The 22,503-nt window shown below is 36.2% G+C and overlaps 2 protein-coding genes across 5 annotated transcripts in view; both read right to left on the reverse strand.

The window, feature by feature from the left end:
• dym (dymeclin) overlaps positions 1 to 11,206 on the reverse strand; it is a 166,986-nt gene extending 155,780 nt beyond the window's left edge. For all 3 annotated transcript variants that reach the window (XR_012397078.1, XR_012397079.1, XM_073935700.1), the window contains exons 1-2: positions 11,007 to 11,206; positions 3,927 to 4,124 (exon numbers count right to left, since the gene is read on the reverse strand). Coding sequence is in view for 1 of the 3 variants with exons in the window: in XM_073935700.1 (XP_073791801.1) it covers positions 3,927 to 4,069 (143 nt within the window). In the remaining 2 variants the exon portion in view is untranslated. The remainder of the gene's footprint in view (positions 1 to 3,926; positions 4,125 to 11,006) is intronic.
• A 2,249-nt stretch (positions 11,207 to 13,455) lies between these two features.
• atp8b1 (ATPase phospholipid transporting 8B1) overlaps positions 13,456 to 22,503 on the reverse strand; it is an 85,065-nt gene continuing 76,017 nt past the window's right edge. Inside the window, exons 26-29 of one of the 2 annotated variants that reach the window (XR_012397077.1) lie at positions 20,950 to 21,088; positions 19,940 to 20,070; positions 15,871 to 16,841; positions 13,456 to 15,296 (exon numbers count right to left, since the gene is read on the reverse strand). Coding sequence is in view for 1 of the 2 variants with exons in the window: in XM_001920475.9 (XP_001920510.4) it covers positions 16,611 to 16,841; positions 19,940 to 20,070; positions 20,950 to 21,088 (501 nt within the window). In the remaining variant the exon portion in view is untranslated. Of the gene's footprint in view, positions 16,842 to 19,939; positions 20,071 to 20,949; positions 21,089 to 22,503 lie in introns of both variants that reach the window. The other variant, XM_001920475.9, reaches the window with a different exon arrangement.

The raw sequence follows: 22,503 nt of genomic DNA on the forward strand, positions 1-22,503 counted from the left end.
TCTTTCACGCCCCATTCACAGGGAGCTTTAGCGTCAACGCTTGACAAAGGGCATGTTTGAAGTTGGGGCTGACACGATCGTCATAGCAGAGTCAGCCAATGAAATTAGTCAGCATTTGACTACTGTCTGAGCCGGTGTATTTGCATACAGCAATCTGATTGGCTGACGCAATCGTCGGCGCTTAAAAAGTTGAACAAGTCACAACTTCTGCAGCAAGCAACGCCTCTGAAGTGGCACCGACGGATCCAAAATGCAGTTCGGCTACGCTTGACGTCACCCATTCAAAGTGAATGGGAAGCGTTGAAGCTGACGCCCCGTATGAAAGGGGCGTCACATTGTCCCAAAACAAATCAATTGTGTAAATCTTTTGAGAGAGTATATTATATGACACATGCTTTGTTTAACAGCAAATGGATTTAATTAGATTTGCATTAATAAACTTAAATAAAAGTTAAAAAGGGGGGTCTTTTTTATTTCATAGTTCAAGTTTTAGTTACCATACTCCCAAAATATAAATAAAAACAGCAGATTTTTTTATAAAATTCTGCACAGAAATAGTCTTGCCCTGATCATAATGAACATTCTACAAAAGGGGTCTGGAGCCTTTTTTTCAGCAAAGAGGCATTTCTGATTTTTTTGGCAAATCCATTTTTTTAAAGAGCCATTGGGCTATATAATACTACTACATGCATGCATGCATATATTACTACTGTACAGCATATAGCAAGTAGTGAAAGTTATCATTTTTAAACTGTAAAATATTATTGAAAGGAGAGACTGCCTCTCAGCTGGAGAGCCACATATTTTTGGTCGCGAACCATAGGTTCCCTACCACTGTTCTACACAAAAAGATGTTGAAATGGTGATTCTCTGGCTCCCTCTGGTGTCTTTCTCTGATTAACTGACACACATCCACTTTGAGCTCATGACATCAATCCACATCCACATTCAGTCGAAGCATTAGCAGAAAAATCCCCACATATGACAGAAAACACACAACATACAAAATACAGTAAGAGACATCTACTTTACAACTATCTAAATAAACACACAGCAGAGACGTCATCTTCAGTGAGGGAGCATTGTGTATTTGTGTTTTCTGCTTTGCTGTTTTGCTAGAAATGTCAAGTGCCATGGGAGTCGGAGTGCTTGATTCATTTATAAATTGATAAACATGTTAATTTAGCTTCACTGCCATTCCCAGCTTCTGTTAATAATGTATTATGCTACAGTTAAGATTACATATCATATTTTAATATTAATATTTACATTATATATTTTTATGATAATTATTCTTGGTATATTGTCATAACATTTAATTCCATAAAGCAAAATGCTGTATAATTAAAAGATAATTTAGCAATAAATAATACTACTTTAATTATTTACATTTATTTAAGAGAACAGTAAAAGTAAAACGCAATTACAGGAAACATTTTTGTTGACAACAGATTCATCGACTGTCATTACAAATTGTGAATCTTGTTATAAAAGTGACCCAAACTCACACCTTTGTGTTCAAATAAGCGTGAAAATATTATATGTGACCCTCGATCATTAAACCATTCATAAAGGTAAATCTTTTGACACTGAGATTTATCAGGGGTCATACACATTTTACTACTATTATTCAATGACTTTTCCAGGACTTTCAAGCAAATTTTCATGACCTAATGTTTCATGTAATGTCTATGTATACATGGTAAATAGTATGAAAAATTATGCATCTTCAAAGTTATTACAGCATGTCATAAAACATACAACATTTAGTTTAAATGAATCTTTATATCTATGTAAAATTGATTTAGATCAGTGGTTCTCAAACTGTGGTACGTGTACCACTAGTGGTACGCGGGCTTCCTTCTTGTGGTACCGGAGGAATGGAATATGTCATGTACATGCTACACACATTTCAAAATTTACCAAAAGTTATGTTAATAATATGCCATATATGACATATAGCCTATATTTCTGCCACATTTTTTTAACTGTGCAGAGTTGTAGCTGCTTTACTGGGCCTACTAAGCTACTGTATTTCAATACTGCTCATTTTGGTGATACATGGAGAGACATTTTTTTTTCTGAGGTGGTACTTAATGAAAAAAGTTTGAGAACCACTGATTTAGATAATGCTCACTAATAATGTGACAGTATATGTGTTTGACCATGGACAGAAAAAGAAGCAATAACAATTAACCTATATTTAAATATACAAATATTTGTTAATCTAATCTCCATGACTTTTCCAAAACTTTGTGGATTTTTCAGTTTTTCCAAAACTTGGCCTGGAAAATGGCATGTCAAAATTCCAGGTTTTTCATGACAGTATGTTTATACATCACCAGAAAGCACTTAGAAAGAATAGGTAGGTGAGTGAGGAGTTTGCGTATTTAATAAACTATGACAGTTTGCGTTCACTGAACAGTAAGAATGATTAATAAATCCATATGAAACAGTCCCTTAAAAGTCACGTCTCGCTTTCAGTTTCAGGCTTTGGCGCGTTTTGCACTCACACTACAAGCGTACCGCGCCAAAGCCCAAGTGAACCGCGCTGGGCCGGCCAAGTGAACCGTGCCTGAGCCCGATTCAGCGCACTCACACTATGCTATCCGAACCGTGCCCAGGCCCGTTTCCCGGATCGTTTGAGAAGTGTGAGTGCGCTGAATCGGGCTCAAGCACGGTTCACTTGGCCGGCCCAGGCCCGGTTGGAAGAGGTGTGCCTGAGCGCGGTTCACTTGGGCTTTGGCGCGTTACGCTTGTAGTGCGAGTGCAAAACGCGCCAAAGCCTTAAACTGAAAGTGAGACGTGACTTTTAAGGGGCTGTTTCATATGGATCTATTAATCATTCTTACTGTTCAGTGAACACAAACTGTCATAGTTTATTAAATACGCAAACTCAGTATCTCAGTCACTGATTGGCTGATCAAGGCTCGCGATACATCAGCGTAAAGCCGAGAATCTCACCTTTCAATGATATATGATACATGTGGATAGGTATATTTTCCCGAATTTTGGAATATCATGACCCTTATTTGTTGCGTTTGGCACTTACAAGACACAGCAGGGGTTTACTGATGCACACTTCCTCAAACACGCTGAAAATGAACTCATTTTGCAGAGGACAACCTAAGGTAAAAGATGATGTAGCTTGTTTGGCTATCTGTGCTATCTCTGGCAGCTCACGGAGTAAATAATCAATTTTACAAAAAACGAGTTTATCCTTTATGATTCATTTGAAGACTGTTGGATATGTGATTGTAAATCAATAAAAATAACGATAGATCCTTATTATTGGGAATGAGAGCTTTGATTTGATGTATTACTTGCCAATATGTGTCTAATATTAGCGATGTGAAAAATATGCATACTGAACAATGTACATAATTTTGGGGGGGGGGGGGGGGGGTCGAGATATTATACATCGAGTGTAAATAAAGTGTAAATAACTTCGTTTCAGTACAACAAATATTAAAGTGATGTGAATCAGATGAAAATAGACATTCTAAGCTTTCACCCAGTAGGTCATATGGTGTTATTGATGCAGACAGACCTCTTAAATCTATATTTATTCGCCTGATGACTTCATTTTGTCCCCGGTACCAGGCACGCAGAGTTTAACTGGTTAATAAAATTAAATAAAGAAAATAAAATAGTATTTAATTAAAGTAACATTTGTATATATGACAGAAATCAAAAGTCTTTGTTTCTTTACTCATAGAAATCTCGCAAAGGGTTAAATAACTATCACAGTTTCTGACAGAGAAGTGTTCGAGCAATTTCTCAAAGAGCAAAACAAACAAATCTCCAATTCAATCACTCCTTTAAACATAAAAACTTTCAAGGATTTGATGCTAATTGCCGTTAAACGCATCATAACAGTCTTGTGAAAAGGGTTTACTGTAGCACATCATTGATGTTCCTCTCACCTGCAGGTGGGGCTTGTGAAGGTGAATGAGATCAGCTGGTTCCAAAAGGGCTCGTTCTCTGAAATGGCGTCTGGTCCAATCAGAGTGCGGATGCTCTGGCTTTCCGACAGGTCGCTCACCTGACTGGTGTTTGCACCCATCATCAGCCCCAGAATCCCCCAGAGACGGTCTTAACGCCTCATCTCCACGCACACAAACCTGCGGCAGCACCAGAGACACATGCTTTAACAACAACACCAAATCAACATGTTTTCACTGAATTAATTTACATAATATAAATTAGGGCAGCACAATATTGGAAAAACATGACATTGTCATGTTTTAAGTGATATATATTACAATATGAATACAGCAATAATTAACCAGATGATTTCAATAGCTCTAATTGGGAAGATTTGATTAATTGAGATCAACTGGAATGACCCAGTCTTTTTCTAAAGAGTGTGTCTGCATAAATTAGAATAAATTATGTAAAAAATAAATAAATAGAAGTGAAATAAACAGTGCTTTATGGTTTTCTTAGGAGTGTAACAGTATTTAAGTACAGAAATTGAACAATCAAATGTAAAATAACATGGTTTTCATTCTATAATTAATGAAATATACAGTTGAAGTCAGAATTATTCGCCCCCCTTTTATTTTTTTTATTTTTTTAAATATTTCCCAAATGATGTTTAACAGAGCAAGGAAATTTTCACAGTATGTCTGATAATATTTTTTCTTCTTGAGAAAGTCTTATTTGTTTTATTTCGGCTAAAATAAAAGCAGTTTTTAATTTTTTATGAACCATTTTAGGGACAAAATTATTATCCCCTTTAAGCTGTATTTTTTCTCGATAATCTACAGAACAAACCATCGTTATAGAATAATTTGCCTAATTACCCTCACCTGCCTCGTTAATTTAATTAATCTACTTAAGCCTTTAAATGTCACTTTAAGCTGTATAGAAGTGTCTTGATAAAGATCTAGTCAAATATTATTTACTGTCATCATGGCAAAGATAAAATAAATCATTTATTAGAAATAAGTAAATAAAACTATTATGATTAGAAATGTGCTGAAAAAAATCTCTCTTTAAACAGAAATTGGGGAAAAAATAAACAGGGGGGCTAATAATTCTGTATGTAGGTATGTATGTATGTATGTATGTATGTATGTATGTATATGTATATATATATATATACACACACACACGCACGCACGTACGCACGCACGCACGCATGCACGAGCACACACACACACACACACACACACACACACACACACAGGATTTAATAATATCTTTACCTTATAATCTCTATTAATCAATCTAATCCTCCATTGCGAATACACACACTGGGACATCGATGCTCAAATGATATATTGTGCAGCCCTATTACAAAAGGTTTAATCCACTAACATTTTTATTTAAACTCATGTGTCCATGATATCTTTAAGCAAAATAACTTCCAGTCCCCTCCTCATCTGTTCTTTTCCCTGATTGGTTTTTACTGGTGTGAGGGCGGGATCAAGATGTCATTCACATGTGATCCACCAATAGATTAGAGTTGCTGAAATTCGTCAAAATAACCAACAATTTAACATCATTTTAAATTTATTCATTCATTTTCCTTCGGCTTAGTCCCTTATTTATTGGGAGTAATCACAGTGGAATGAACCGCCAACTATTCCAGTATATGTTTTACTCAGGGGATGCCCTTTCAGCCACAACCGAGTGCTGGAAATCTCACTCATTCACACACACACACACACACACACACACACACATACACTACAGCCAATTTAGTTAACCCAGTTCACCTATAGCGCATGTGTTTGGACTGTGGGGGAAACCGGAGCACCCGGAGGAAACCCACACCAACACAGGGAGAACATGCAGACTCCACACAGAAATGCCAACTGGCCCAGTCGGGACTCGAACCAGCGACCTTCTTGTTGTGAGGCAACAGTGCTCACCACTGAGCCACCGTACCGACTATCATTTTATATTGATTTACCTTTTACAATTTGTTTTCACACTTTTAAAAAAATCAACATAGTTAAACTGTTTAATAAATATAGTAAATATATACGGCCATATTGGAGGCAAAGAATGTAAACAATAGCACAGAACTGACAAAATGTGCATATTTTGTTGACTATGGCTGCTGAAAATTATTTCATCTTTTTGGCTGTACTAATCGTTCGGACCATTAACCGTGCAATGAATCCTGTTGATTACATCAGATTCTGCACTTTCAGCCATTAAAATGCCCCTGTCATGTAAATGAACAGGCAAAACACATACAAATCGTCACATTTTAGTTTGAAAACATTGAGCAAATGGCCCCTATGCCAGTAAACACACAAGAAATGTCTTTGATGGATAGACAGAACTCACAGAAACTAACACACACCCTTTCTGTTAAGAACACACCCTTTACACACACACACACTCATGTGGATTGTGAAACTGACTTGAGAAGCTGCTGTTTTCTACATCCTGGTTTACTCAGTCTGTTCTAATGGATCTTATCATGACTTTCTTGACTTACAAGGAAACTCAATTTACACCTGCGGGTGAAAGCATGCCACACACACAAGCCTCCAAGAAGAAAAAAAATCCATCATCATGTTTTCTAACTGCACATATTCGTATTCCAATTTTGAATGCATGTCAAGTTGTCGTATGTAGTTACAATTCTGAAATGATATACTATTATTGTTATGTTAGTTATATTATCTGTGTGGAGCACTGTATACCAGTCTAAAACATATTTTAATTATTATATATTACATTAGGTATATAATGGTATACAGAAATCATGGCTCAGTATGCACCTCAGTTTTGGGTCAGGGTTCAATACAGGTTTGGTACAACAGGAATAAGCAATAAATCCTGTTCTGTTTACTCTGAACAGGCAGAAGACTTTTGTCTCAATCAGCTACAGATTAATATCAGTATTATTTGTCTGAGAACATGAGTCGAATTGTGACACCTGTATCCTGACCGTTCGGGATAAATATGTGCACTGTTACACCCCTATTATATATTTTATAAGCATATATAAGGTTAAAGATATATTATCTGTCTATCTTTATCAATTTATATACATAAAAACATGTTTTATATATAAAGTATATATATATAAAATATATATATGTATATATATATATATATATATATATATATATATATATATATATATATATATATATATATACAGGGCTCGAAATTGCGACCATTTTGGTCGCATATGCGCCCGAAATTTTATCTATGCGACCTTGAAATATATTTGGGAGCATTTCTGCAAGTGTTTAAAATTGTAGTGTGCGACCAATTTTTACTGCAAAATGTTCAGCACATGCGCGAATTCGGGAGACATTCACGCAGAATGCATCTCTAAGCTTTTTGTCTGCACTTGAAACGCAGCGCTCGGGAATGGTTTAAAACAGTTGTCATGTCAACTTGCTGCAGTAAACAAATCCAAGTCCGTAATGCTTGCCCCGCCTTTGCGCTCTTCTTATTGGCCCACTGCTCTAGCACTGAATGCGAATGATTGGTTAATATCAGCTGTCAATCACTCAGTGCCTTCTGGCTTCGGATGACAGGGAGCTACTACCGCGAAAAATTGTAAAGCGCTGAAGATGAGAATGAAGATAACATAACACTTGACAGATTTTGTTTTAGAAACCATGGCATCTACAGTTGCAAATAATGACACATCTTACTAGTTATACCGTTAACACGTTAATTCAAGCAGTGCGTGCAGGGCCGCTGAGCGCTCCGTGTATGCTTTGGTCACTCAGTTGTTATAAAAATCTATTTTCTTGTGATAACGGGATTTTGTTGAGACATATTTTCCTCACGCTTGCATATAACGTTATATATAATTTTTTTGCTTGTTAGTTTGATTAGTGTTGATTTCAAATACAATCAATATGTTTGTATAAAACTTTTAGTAACGGTGCTCTTAATTGGTGGGTGCGACTAAATTTTGGTTGATGCGCCTAAATTTTTAAAGTTAGGAGCACCGGTGCTACCAAGCAAAAAGGTTAATTTCGAGCCCTGATATATATATATTGTGAACTTATAATAAACAAATAAATGAATAGAATATACTTTTACCATACTATACTTAATACACTAAAATCATGTCATATTTATATCTATGACCCATTTAGTAACATATTTTTAGGAAGGAAGGCATCACGGTGGCGCAGTGGGTAGCACAATCACCTCACGAGTCACCACAAGAAGGTCTCTGGTTCTAGCCACGGCTAAGTCAGTTGGCATTTCTGTTTGGAGTTTGCATGTTCTCCCCGTGTTGGCGTGGGTTTCCTCCGGGTGCTTCCCCCACAAGTCCAAAGACATGCGCTATAGGTGAATTGGGAAAGCTAAATTGTCCACAGTGTATGTGTGTGAATGAGTGTGTATGAATGTTTTCCAGTTATGAGTTGCAGCTGGAAGGGCATCCGCTGCGTAAAACACATGCTAGAATAGTTGGCGGTTTATTCCGCTGTGGTGACCGCAGATTAATAAAGGGACTAAGTCGAAAAGAAAATGAATGACTGAATGTATTTAAGGATCAAATGCTGCCTTAAAATACTAAATATTGCTTAAACTTCATCACTATCCTTCAAAACACTACCAATGACCTATTTTGATCTCTTAAATATAATAAAATAATTTAATTCAAAATAAATATGCTAAATGATTATGGGACAATATTTGATGGGACAATAATCTTTTTTATTTTATAAAAGTTCTGTAAAATTATAGCAGACACTGTCAATTAAACACTTGCAAACACCAATATCCGGGGTTATACACATTTATACTACTGTATATATAATTTCATGACTTTTCCAAAACTTTTCGGTAAACATTCCTGATCTTGTTTCGTGTTTCATGTAATGTCTGCGTACATGTGGTAAATAAGAAAAAAATGCACGTTCAAATTTATTACAGCATATCAAAAAATGTGACAATCCATGTGGTTTATATTTATTTTCATATCTGTAAAATAGTTTTTAGAAAGTATCTTGCTGTCTGCGTGACAGTTTTAGAAATGTTGGCTTGTGTTTTCACAAGACTTTAGTGTACAAATTAGCCTTTAGCACCCACAGTCGTACCTCTGCAGTTAGAGATTATTTCTGGACACGACACTCAAAATGCCCCTTGAGTTACGATTAAAGCGAGTGAAAGCGAGGTGAAGCTAAAATTGCTATTAGTTTTTGAAGTTATTGCTTTTTTAGCCGTTTCTTTTACTTCATCCATCAAATACAGTGTCAAGTAGAAGTCAAGTTCACCTCAAACATTTTCAAGTACACAAATCAGTGTTCACACACACATTTTTACTACTAAAATTTGATGACTTTTCCAGAACTTTCAAGTACATATTCATGACTTAACGTTTCATGTGAGGTATACATGGTAAATAATAAGAAAAACAATGATGTTCAAATTTATTACAGCATATCATAAAACATGCAACAATCTATTTTGTTTACATTTGTTTTTATATCCATGTAAATTGATTTTGCTAATGTTTACACAGAACTAATAATGTGGGAGCATGTTTTTGGCCAAGGACAGAAGAGAAGACAACTAACCTACATTCAAGTTAGGGCTGCACAATATATAATTTCAGCATCGAGATCGCAACGTTTGCATCCGCAATAGTCACATCGCAGGATATGCAATGTTGGCATTACAATTTAATATAAAGTTTATTCATAATGGAGTAAAAGTTTATCATCTGCAAGCATTTTTAAAGAGATAGTTCACCCAAAAATTACTAACCATTTTCATTACACCCTTCATTTGTTTCAAACATTCTTTTTTTTTTTTTTATGAACACAAAAAGAATATAATTTACTAACTCCTACACTATCTAAACAAGTGAAGTGTGAGTAAATAAAGAGTACATTTTAATCTTTGTGTAAACTGTCCCTTTCAGGCCTGTAACTGTGTACACTTCAATATTTCAGAGTTTAAAACATTCGCCCACAAGAAATGTTTAGTAACTTTAATAAAGATTAAACAAAATATACAGTGAAGACTATGCAGTGTTGATTATTCAATATCTGTACCTGAGGAGTGAATAACTAAAAACTATAATTCACTTTTATCTTTACTATATTTTATTTGATCTATCCTTGTCATTAATGTGTATATATTATTCCAGATTCACTCCTCTACAAAATCCAAACATTTTCCAAAACATTTTTGTTTTATTAGTTTTTCCAAAACTTTTCCAGGCCTGGTAAATGCTTTTTCATAAATGTATGACTTTTCCAGCACCTTGTGAACCCTGAATACGAGTCTTCTCATCTTTGACACATAAACATACATCCATGCAAATATTATATGCAAATATGATCTCTTGTTTCTTGTTTAATTTTTAGTAAACGTCCTATGAAAAAGGCTTCTCATTTCATTATTAGGTTAGATACTGTGTAAATACTAATACTAATTACTGATTAGTAATATACTAATTATTTCAATATTCAATGCAATGCAATTATCTACATTACAGGTGATTTTAGGTAATTTTAGGTAAATACAGCAACTAATGAACGACTTACAATATACAGGTAAATGATTTACATATTCAAATTCTGATAATCTTCCAATGTTTAGACTGTATTTCTGTTGTACAGAGAGTAATGTAAACACTGCAATAGCCATTATTACTGAACTATCCAAACAACAGCAGTCTAATCAACACAGACTACATATGATTTAACACGCTGTAATTAAGACTGCTCAATAATGTACAATTCAAAACTTCCTGTAAGTATTTAATTCATTTACTTTGACACATTTAGCTTTCCTCTGTTGTCTTTCTGTCAAATAACACTCTTCACGGCTTTTACGCTCAACGCAGACGAAAATACCAGAATGTGGTTAAATATTCATTTTATATGGCTACATCTTGGTGCTTCACTGTTTATGTATAAGTTAATAAGTGTCCAGGGAGCAGAAACACACTTAGCAAAAATTAGCCTGCAGACTCTAGTGAATGGAGAAACCCATTATAAACGCGTTAGCTTACATGCTAACATGCTAGTAGGCTAGCGGCAAGATTAACTTACCTGTTAAATTTCAGAGCTGACAGCGCCTTAGAAAAGCCCCTCTCGTTCCGTAACACAGGCTCCTTTGTATCTTCGGACTAGTACGAGTAAATGAGTTGTATGTAGTGATGTTAAATATCCAGTAAAGTGTGTTTAACAGTGTAAGTTGCTGTGCTGTATACGTCTCCACGTCGCCAATGACGCTCGTGACATCCCACCTCGCCGAGCACGCGCAGAAGAATGAGCCAATCACATGGAAAACCCGCCTCTTGAATATTAATGATTATGCTAAAGTGAGAAGGTAGGTGCAAACTTATTAATATTCAATAACTTGACGTTTCAAGTTTATAAATACGCTTCTGGGAAATATTTATAACTTATTGAGGTCTGCTGAAAATACGTAAGAAATATTAAAATGTATTAAATCTTCAAATAATTAACAAAAAAAGACATATATAATATAATATAATATAATATAATATAATATAATATAATATAATATAATATAATATAATATAAAACTGTTCACTGTGTAAAACATATGCTGGATAAGTTGGCGGTTCACTCCACTGTGGTGACCCCCTTAATAGAGGGGCCAACCCAAATAGAAAATATAGAAAATGAATGAATGAATGAATAATACAATACAATATAGCGTGACACGGTGGCTCAGGGGTTAGCACTGTTGCCGCACAGCAAGAAGGTCGCTGGTTCGAGTCCCGACTGGGTAAGCATTTCTGTGTAGAGTTTGCATGTTCTCCCCGTGTTGGCGTGGGTTTCCTCCGGGTGCTCTGTTTTTCCAAACACATGCACTATAGGGAAATTTGGGTAAGCTAAATAGGTCGTGTGAGTGTTTATGGTGTTTATTGGCGGTTGATTCCGCTGTGGAATAAAGAGAGAGAACTAAGCCTAAGGAAAATGAATGAATAACATAGCCTAATATAATATAATATTTATTCATTCATTCATTCATTTTTATTTTCGGCTTAGTCGCTTTATTAATTAAGGAAACTTCCAATTATACGATGCATATAGGATATTGCATATTTTTGTTCACTGCAGTTTATTTGTGTAGTTGCGATCTGTTTGGTCCATGCTCTTTCTGAAGGTTTTGTTTTATTCCACTAGGTGGCAGTAAAGTATTTTGTATTTTGTTTTGAACAAAATGATACCGTCACTATGACAAGGTAATATTATTAGCGTCATTATTGTTGTTGGATAGATATATACATTTCAATTAAAAATTACTAAATAAAAACGTCAGCAATTACCATAAATCATGTTTTGTTTTTCCCGTTATTGTACTCTTTAATTCCCCGAATAAGGGATCAGAAAACCACTGAAATGGAGTCATCTACTTCTGCAAATGAACTCTTCATATATTTTGATCATTCTTCATCACCTAATTTAGATCAGCAGTTATGGCTGCACAATGTTAACTTTCAGCATGCACATGTAACATTTTCAGTCATGAACTGTCACCAAAGAAAAGAAATGAGATGTTAGAAACAAGTTATTAAAACTGTTATGCTGTAAAATATATCTTCTCTCCGTTAATCCACCCTTTACTAAACTATTTCTTTAAACTTTGAAATGAATGAATAAATTAAACAATTAACTCTTTCAAATTAAAGTACATTTTAACTGTGACCAAATTAAAGTTGTAGATTGTTAATAAGACAAGCTTATAAATGAATTTTGTGATTTGGGACAGCTGAACAGCATTTTTTTATTTTTGACCATGATTATAGGAAGGTAAAACAGCTTTAACACTTAATAGCTAAACCTATTTAAAGCTAAGAAAACAGATGTTTATATTTTACAAGTAAATAATGTTTCACAAAAACAGATTAGACAGTATTAGACATTTTCTGAACATTACAAAATGACTTCAAAATGAGTTTTATACTTAAGGAATGCTCACAAATGGCTGATTTCTCTCAGATTGAAGGAGGGTCTAACTGAGAAGATGAATTATGAATATCCTCACTCGAGCTCTTTCTTGAATGGAGGAATAAGTCTTGTTGCAAAAGCCCCCACTCTCCCCTACTAACTGGCCACTTTATTAGGTACACTTTACTAGTACCAGGTTGAACTCCCTTTTGTCTTCAGAACTGCCTAAATCCTTCATGGCGTAGATTCAACAAGCTACTGGAAATATTCCTCAGAGATTTTGCTCCATATTGACATGATAGCATCACACAGTTGGTGCAGATTTGTCGGCTGCACATCCATGATGCCAATCTCCTGTTCCACCAACCCAAAGGTGCTCTATTGGATTGAGCTCTGGTGACTGTGGAGGCCATTTGAGTACAGTGAACTCATTGTCAAGTTTAAGAAAAGAGTCTGAGATGATTCAGGCTTTATGACATGACGCTTCATCCTGCTGAAAGTAATTTACTCTCCCGAATTATAGTTAAAATCAAACTAAGACACTTTTCTCCATGAAACATTGACTCAAAAACGAACGTTCTGTATCTAATTCTTTATTTATAGACATCTGTGCAAAGTATATTACAGTACATTACAGACAGACAATCCACAGAGCTGTGTAAATGCAGATTTGTCTCATTAATATGGCTGAATGAAGCCCTTTCGGTGAACATCAACCGAATAAATTTAGTGTTTCTCATCATCACATCGTAGATTCTTAAAAACGTTGTAACAGCGTTCACGTAACTAGGGTTAAAATAAGAAAGGTGTCCACCTCCCAGATCCCTGTACCAAAGTGCAAAGTCATTTTGATGAGAGAATGAAACAAACTCAACGTGATTCAGCCGTATCTGATGGCGAGACGACCCAAATATAAAAGAAACTCACAGAACAACAGCACTGAAAACTATCATTCAGTGGATTTACAACATTTCTTTCGAGGTACGTGCTTGCAAACAATTTATATAGGCTGAAATTAATCAAATAAAGTCAATTTAGTAATGTTTACCTTTAAATCCAGCCTATATACACAGTTTGCAACCACTTATCCCATAGGAAATGTAGTAAATCCAGTTTTCAGTGAACGAAAACACCACAGAGAGTGCATTAAAAGTATAATCCATAACCCTTCTAAGCTGAATTTATGGGAAATATGTATTAAAACTGAGCGGTAGCTGAGCGATAGATGAGTATTAATGTAAACATGATGCTTCACCACTCTAAAAGTCATTCATTCATTCACGGTTTATAAGGAATATCATCAGGAAGAAAACACCGACACCCTGAAAAAATGAAACCGTGAGGATTGTGGAAGTTCGGCCCTTCTACTCCTGCAGAAGAGGTTTACATATGGAGATTATGGAAATCAAGATGATAATTCCTTATAGAGTTCACATTTATGCAGACACGTATTGAAAATAACTAAGAAAACTGAAACTCATCAACAGCCTTCATTACACTGCAACTAATATTTTCCCAATCAGTATTATTTGTCTTGTTCTTCCATTAATGTATGTAAACAGGATGCTCCAATGAGATGAATATCAATTTTTACAGAGTGTTATATATGTTTATATTAATTATCATATATAAATATTTAAATTTATATGCATAAATAAAAAAAGAGAACATTTTGGGGCTTATTGCTTGAAGACAAAAAGCATTTGTGAATTGAATATCATCATAATACATATCAAATTCTTTTATATTTGTTATTAAATATGCATTTCTTTTCATCCTGAAGTGAAATGACTTGAGTAAATGAATATTGAATGGTAATTGTTTGGTTTTGAGGATGGATTTGATCATATAATTGTGTGTTTTGTACTTTAGGCATGAACGGGAACATGTAGAGATCTATAAATGTGGACGATTTGCTATTTCTAATGTGGGAACAAGACTAAATACACTTGGAAAATATGTTTTGCGGTGTAGAAATAAGGAAGATTTTAATATTTGGTGAGATTAGAAACATTCAAACACACACAGACATAAACATACATGCAAACATACACACTTTACACTTTAATTGTTGTTGAAATTAGAAACACATTCAGTCAGACACACACACACACACACACACACACAAAACAAACACACACGCAAACATACACACTTTACTTGTTGGTGAGATTACAAACACATTTAGAGACACACACATGCACGCACGCACACAAACATATACACTTTACATTTTAATTGTGGGTGGAATAACAAACACACACACACACACACACACACACAGACACACACACACACACACACACACTGTTGGTGAGATTACAAACACACACACACACACATACATACATACACACACACACTTTACATTTTAATTGTTGGTGAGATAACAAACACATTCAGACACACACACACAAACTCACACACTCACGCACGCGCCCACACACACGCACACACAAACACACACACACACACACACACACACACACACACACACACACACACACACACACACACACACACACACACACACACACACACACACACACACACACACACACACACTTTACATTTTAATTGTTGGTGAGATTACAAACACATTCAGACACACACACACTCACACACTCACCCACGCACACACACACACTTTACATTTTAATTGTTGATGGAATTACAAACACAAACACACACACATACAGGCACCCATACACACTTTAGTAGTTTGTGAGATTATAAACACATTCAGACACACACACACACACACACACACACACACACACACACACACACACACACACACTGTTGGTGAGATTACAACACACACACACACATACATACATACATACATACACACACACACTTTACATTTTAATTGTTGGTGAGATAACAAACACATTCAGACACACACACACAAACTCACACACTGACGCACGCGCCCACACACACGCACACACAAACACACACACACACACACACACACACACACACACACACACACACACACACACACACACACACACACACACACACACACACACACACTTTACATTTTAATTGTTGGTGAGATTACAAACACATTCAGACACACACACACTCACACACTCACCCACGCACACACACACACTTTACATTTTAATTGTTGATGGAATTACAAACACAAACACACACACATACAGGCACCCATACACACTTTAGTAGTTTGTGAGATTATAAACACATTCAGACACACACACACACACACACACACACACACACACACACACACACAAACACGCACGCAAACATACACATACACAACACATTTTAATTTGGTGGTGAAATTACATACACACAACACACACAAACATACACACTTTACAATTCAATAGAAGGTAAAATTACAAAAACATTTAAACACACACACACACACACACACACACACACACACACACACACTTTCTCTCCCTATTGAATTAAATTGGAATTTTCTGAATAAAGAAAAGGAAACAAACACATGACTCAGAAATAAAAGACACAGAATCAGAACCTGAGATGAAGGCTGTGTTGTACACCGTGCTCACCGTTAAAACCAGCTCAGATCTTCAGTGTTTACTAGTACTTCCCCTTTAAGCCCATTACCCATTCCCCATTGGCTCATTGGTTAGTCCCGCCCCTCTAAATGACACATGGCCTCCTCTGATTGGCTGTGCTGAGGGTGTAAAGGCACGATCGGCGTGTGTGTTAGTGACAGTTTCAGATGTTTTCAGCGTGAGGAACTTCTCTAATGCTGTCTCTTAGCTCGGGTCGGACCCGCGGCCGCTGCCTGATGCTGCGTCCTGACGCGATCAGGTCTGCGTAACCGCGCGAGTGCGAGAAGGCGTACGCAGAGCGACGAGAGCGTCCGCCGCGCTGGAAAGTGGGCTTCCTCTTCTTCCTCTCGTCTTCTTCATCCTCAAGCTCGTATTTCTTCCTGTTCCTCTGGACCTGCAGGAAAACAACCCACTGTGAGCTTAGTTCTGTGTATGGAGCCTTTTCACTGACTGTTAGGACGAGTTTAAAGTGCACATGAAATCAAATCTAACCATATTGATTTTGTGAGCTCACATTGCTAGTTTTGTGCCGAATAATTCATCTGTGCATGTCATTGTGTAAATAATTATGGTTTGCCCTTCTAATCTTTCATTGAAATCTACAAATGCACTTCCTGTTTGTTTTCAGTTAAATTCTCAGATTAGGTCTGTACCTAATCTAAGGGTGCTTTCACATCTGCCTTATTTAGTTCAATTGAATCGCACTAGAGTTTGTTTCCCCTTTTGGTGCGGTTCGTTTGGGCAGGTGTGAATGCAGCAATCGTACTCGAGTGCGCACCAAAAGCAGACCAAATAATCGTACCGAGACCTGCTTGAAGAGGTGGTCTTGGTCCGCTTTCAAATGAACCCTGGAGCGGTTCGTTTGTGGTGAGAATATGATCCGTACTAAAACAGACCCAATCTCCCAGGCGCAGTACAAGCGAAAAGTACTGCGCCTTTTGGACTAATCCAATTGCCGTAGGCCAATGCGCTGTGCATTATGGGATGTGGAGGAAAAATATTTGTTGACAGCGCTTTACCAACAGAAAGAGAGAGGAAAACATTAGCTGATGGATCGTTGGTAATATTTCCGCAAGATGCCCATGTCGCAGTTTAGCTAATTTAATTCACGCCTCTTCCTGAAGTGACGAGCGATGCATTAAAACACTGTTTTCCAGCCGTGGCTGCTCTTCATTCTCGAAATGTATAGTTTGTCTAAAGCAGGGATAAAATCAGTCAGCGCAGTCGTCCCTCCAAAGTAAAAAAGCCACATTTTGTGTCTGCCGGTTTGTTTACTTGCAGGAGTTCACTGGCATTTTCCCGCACGTGAATTCTGACCAATCAATAAGCAGTTTAGGAACGATGTTCAACAACATCTGGCCAATGACAGATGTGGATTTTGTCAGATGACTGCATTTTGGTTCTTTTCAACTGGTTCAGACCAAAGCAATCAGTGTGGTGTGAAAAAGACCCAAAGAAGGTAGAAAATGCAACATTATATAATTTATTGCCCTTGCTCAAGACCAAATGAACTGAACTTCAGATGTGAAAGCACTTTAACGTACTTAACTATGCCTCTCCAGCTGTCAGTGCTGACAACAAACAGAAAAGGTGAGGAGGAGGAGTCTGTTAGGTTGTAATAACTCTCCCCTTTTTCCCTATCTTTTAGAATGAAATGCCTACTTTACTGCATCCAATCAGAAAAACAAGCCACGCCCTCTGTTGTCTCATTTAATATTCTGTTTCCCATAGTAACTGCATCACTAAATATATATAATGGTCGCAGCTTTTGGTACATGTGGATTTTTTATGTGTTTGTATTACATATACCTAGGACCGGAAAGAATCATTTTTTGCTTTTTCTGCAGAGAGTTTTGTAAAAAAAAAAATTTAAATCAATGGTTTATGCGGAATGATTTTAAAAGTATCATAACAAAAAAACTTATTTATGACATTTCTTTTTTTTTTTTAATGTTTGCAATGCAAATCCGATGAGATCCACTTAATTGGTAAACAAATCAAGTCTCTCATATAATATCTCAACTAAATGACAGAACATATGACTTTACAAACTGAATTATAAATAATTATAAATAAATCATATAAACATTTTAATCTTGTTATTATTATATCACAATAATATTAGTTAAATTAATTTAAAAACTTTATAAATATAAATTTACACGATTACACAAGTAAATACATATGGAAATCTGCAGATTTCTGCACACGCAGATTCCGTGTGGGCCTACATATACCTAATAAATATATATAAAACACACACCGTATGTCGAAACAAACTTTTATTTTGGATGCGATTGAGCGTGATTAATCTTTGCCCAGCACTGGTAAATATATTACATATTTTATACATAGTAAACCCCCCGGCCGCGAACCGGTACCAGTCAGTGGATCAGTTAGTACCACACCGCACAAGAAATCATTAATTATTTCTGTTTTATTTATAAGCTGAGTCTAAATGATCTTTTATTTTGAAAAGTCTTTTCTTTAGAAAAATGACCTTATTCTCTTGCTTACATCTCAGTCACTTGAGTGCCCAGATTTACCCCACAAGCAGCAAAATGAGTAAGAAACAGACGTCATTGGGAAGTTTCTTTGCTACAAATTGCCAAGGAATGAATCCGCAACCCATTTGTCAACAAATCAGGTGAATCCAGCATATCTGTGCAAAAAGATCAACTGATGGAGATCGCAAGTGACGACATTTCTCAAGACGACGACAAGGTTTGTTTGAGCCCGTATCGACCATGGCTCGTTATTATATGTATATTTAATTCCGCTGTAATCTCCTGCTGTGTATTTCAAACATGGCGGGCGGCTCTTTTGTTTACATTCTGGCTTGTTGCTTAAGCGAATGATGCATCCCGGTAAGCCAATAGCGTTCAGCTGTGCGTCTAGCTCCACCTTTTGGTCCCCTTTCAAAAGGGTGCCAAAAAAGGGGTTCAGTACGCTTTTTGACAGTATAAACGGCCAAAAAAGTGTACCAAACCGAACCATGCCATCCCACTCAGTGGAAAAGGGGCCATTCGCATATCGTGTCTTTTCTAGAGTTCGCGAAAGTTTGTTATTTCCAATGGAGGTGTGAGGCTTGTGCACGCAAGCAGCGTGACGTGCTCATGCCTTCAAGATGCACCTAGTTGAATGGATTCCCGGCAGCGCACAGCGGGTCATGTGCCAAGAACTAACTGATCAGCTTCAGCTTGTATGGAAAATACACATTTCGGTTTAATTCAGACAAACACACAAACACTGCAGTGCTTTGTAATTTTCTCCATAAATAGAACTTGTTTCAGAGTGACAGCAATGTTTTGTCAGCTTGTCATCCTCTGAGAAAACGATTGATGGTTGCCTAGCAACCACGAACCACCGCCCCCATCCCCTAGTCCGCGGTAAAATTGTCAAGCGCTGACCAGTCCTTAGTGATAAAAAGGCTGGGGATCACTGCTGTAAATAATGTCATGCAGCTTGAACTTGTGTACTTTAGGATCTCACCTTGTCTCCGACTGAAGGGTAGATGGTTTGATAGAGGAACTGGATGCAGATGACAGGAAGTAGACAGACTCCCACAGTCAAAATGATAGTGAGCCACAGATACGGCTGTCGCAGAGCATTAGATGCAGCGCCTGCATGACAAAACAACAAGCAGAATATTAACACACTGAACCGCTGGGCTGGAATATCACCAGTATCACATGGCAGTGTACAGAATAAACCTGGCATTTCAGTGTTATTCAATATATACTATAAAACAGTGGATTAAACTAATATTCATTCATTCATTTTTCTTCAGTTTAGTCCCTGATTTATCAGGGGTCGCCACAGCAAAATGAACCGGCAACTATTCCAGCATGTGTTTTACACATAGAATGCCCCTCCAGCTGCAACCCAGTACTGGAAAACCATACTAATATTACATTATAAATATTTACTAGTGAACACTGGATTAATAATTTAAAGCTTTCATTTGTTTTTAAAATATTTCCCAAATGATGTTTAACAGAGCAAGGAAATTTTCACAGTATGTCTGATAATATTTTTTCTTCTGGAGAAAGTCTTATTTGTTTTATTTTGGCTAGAATAAAAGCAGTTTTTAATTTTTTAAAGCCATTTTAAGGTCAATATTAATAGCCCCCTTAAGCAATATTTGTTTTCGATTGTCTACAGAACTAACCACTGTTATACAATGACTTGCCTAATTAATTTAACCTAATTAAGCCTTTAAATGTTACTTTAAGCTGAATACTAGTGTCCTGAAATATCTAGTCAAATATTATTTACTGTCATCATGGCAAAGATAAAATCAATCAGTTATTAGAGATGAGTTATTTAAACTATTATGATTAGAAATGTGTTGAAAAAAATCTTCTTTCCATCAAACAGAAATTTGGGAAAAAATATATTAATATACTAATAATTCTGACGTCAACTGTATATGCATTCAGAATAAAAAAGTTGAATTGCAAGAAAAACAAAAAGAAAAACATGAATGTATTATTGCGCACCTGTGAAAGTGAAGGTGTTTGGGAAAATGACGTGGATTCCTGCACTGTGGATGTCAAACATGATGCCGAAGTACAGAGCGATGCTGCCGAGAACCGCAAAAAAGTTGACAAAAGTCCAGTATGAGGTGTTCAAAGATATCTGCGGAGGTCAAGAAAAAAAAAACACACGACATTACATCAACACTAGAGTTTCTATCAGTGTTTTTACTTCACTACTGAACAAAACAAAGACACTACTCACAAACAAAGTAGAGAATTACAATAACTGTATATATTTTACAGGTTTAGGGCCCTATCATACACACGGCGCAATGTGGCGCAAGGCGCAATAGTCTTTTGCTACTTTCAGCTCAGCGCAAGGGTCATTTTGAGGCGTTGCGCCACACTGTTTAAATAGCAAATGCATTTGCGCTCAAATGTGCGCCCATAGGTGTTCTGGTCTAAAAAAGCAGGCATGTTTTGGCGCGTTGCTATTTTGAGAAACTGTAAATAGTCTGTTCTTTAGACCAGAACAAAGTCGGTCTATTGTCTGGCGCAAAGTGCACCTGGCTTACACACTACACACAAGATGTAAAGCAATATGCAAATATCTTTATATATGAAAAATATACAATATCTTAAGGATATATATATATATATATATATATATATATATATATATATATATATATATATATATATATATATATATATATATATATATAATAAGGATATATATAGAATATAAATATAAATGATAAAAATATTACAAAACATATTAATTTCTAGCCTACATGAAGATTTAAAAACCACTGCCTTACTTTCTTCATCTCGGGAGGCTTTTTTAGTTCATTTAATGTGCTTTTGTATAATGTAATTATTATTAGCAGTATTATTTATTATATCCATATTTATATTTGTTTTATTAAAAACAAGCTTAGATTTGTCCACCTGTCAGGTTTTAGACCATATGGGGCACAGCATGTTTTAGGATATAACTCAGGTTTTTGAGCACATTTTGTTATTATTGTTCATTTATTCGTTTGCTGGAAATTAGAACTGAATTTAGAAATAGTTTTAAAACAAATATTTGCGCTTAACAAACGAAATTATTTATAGACTAATTGATGCCTGTGCGTAAAGGTTTCCCTATCCACGAGAGCAAAAGCGAAAGTGAACTTACTTTTATGTCAAAATGCGCTTATGGAGCGATGCAGCTGGCTCTTAAAGGGAATGGGAGATGAGGAAAACACACCTATAACTCATTTAGAAAGTAAAATCAACTCTTTTAGACCATGCGCCATGGCGCAAAGTGGATTTTCCCGTCCTTAAATTAGCAAAAATGCGTTCTGACACGCCCAGAAAGCGTTTGCGCCCTGTGTTTTGCGCTCTGCGCATGGACCGTCAAAATAGAGCCCATACAAACAAAAGCGCTACACTTTACAAGTCAACTTGAATTGAATTAAAACCATTTGGTAGTTTGGTCTTTTATTTCTATAATTTGGCAACCGTTATATGTCATCTGGGAACATTTACATTTAGTCATTTGTTCCATAGACTGATTTCACACGGCCG

Source organism: Danio rerio, chromosome 21 (genome assembly GCF_049306965.1).
Source record: "Danio rerio strain Tuebingen ecotype United States chromosome 21, GRCz12tu, whole genome shotgun sequence".
Classification (NCBI taxonomy): domain Eukaryota; kingdom Metazoa; phylum Chordata; class Actinopteri; order Cypriniformes; family Danionidae; genus Danio; species Danio rerio.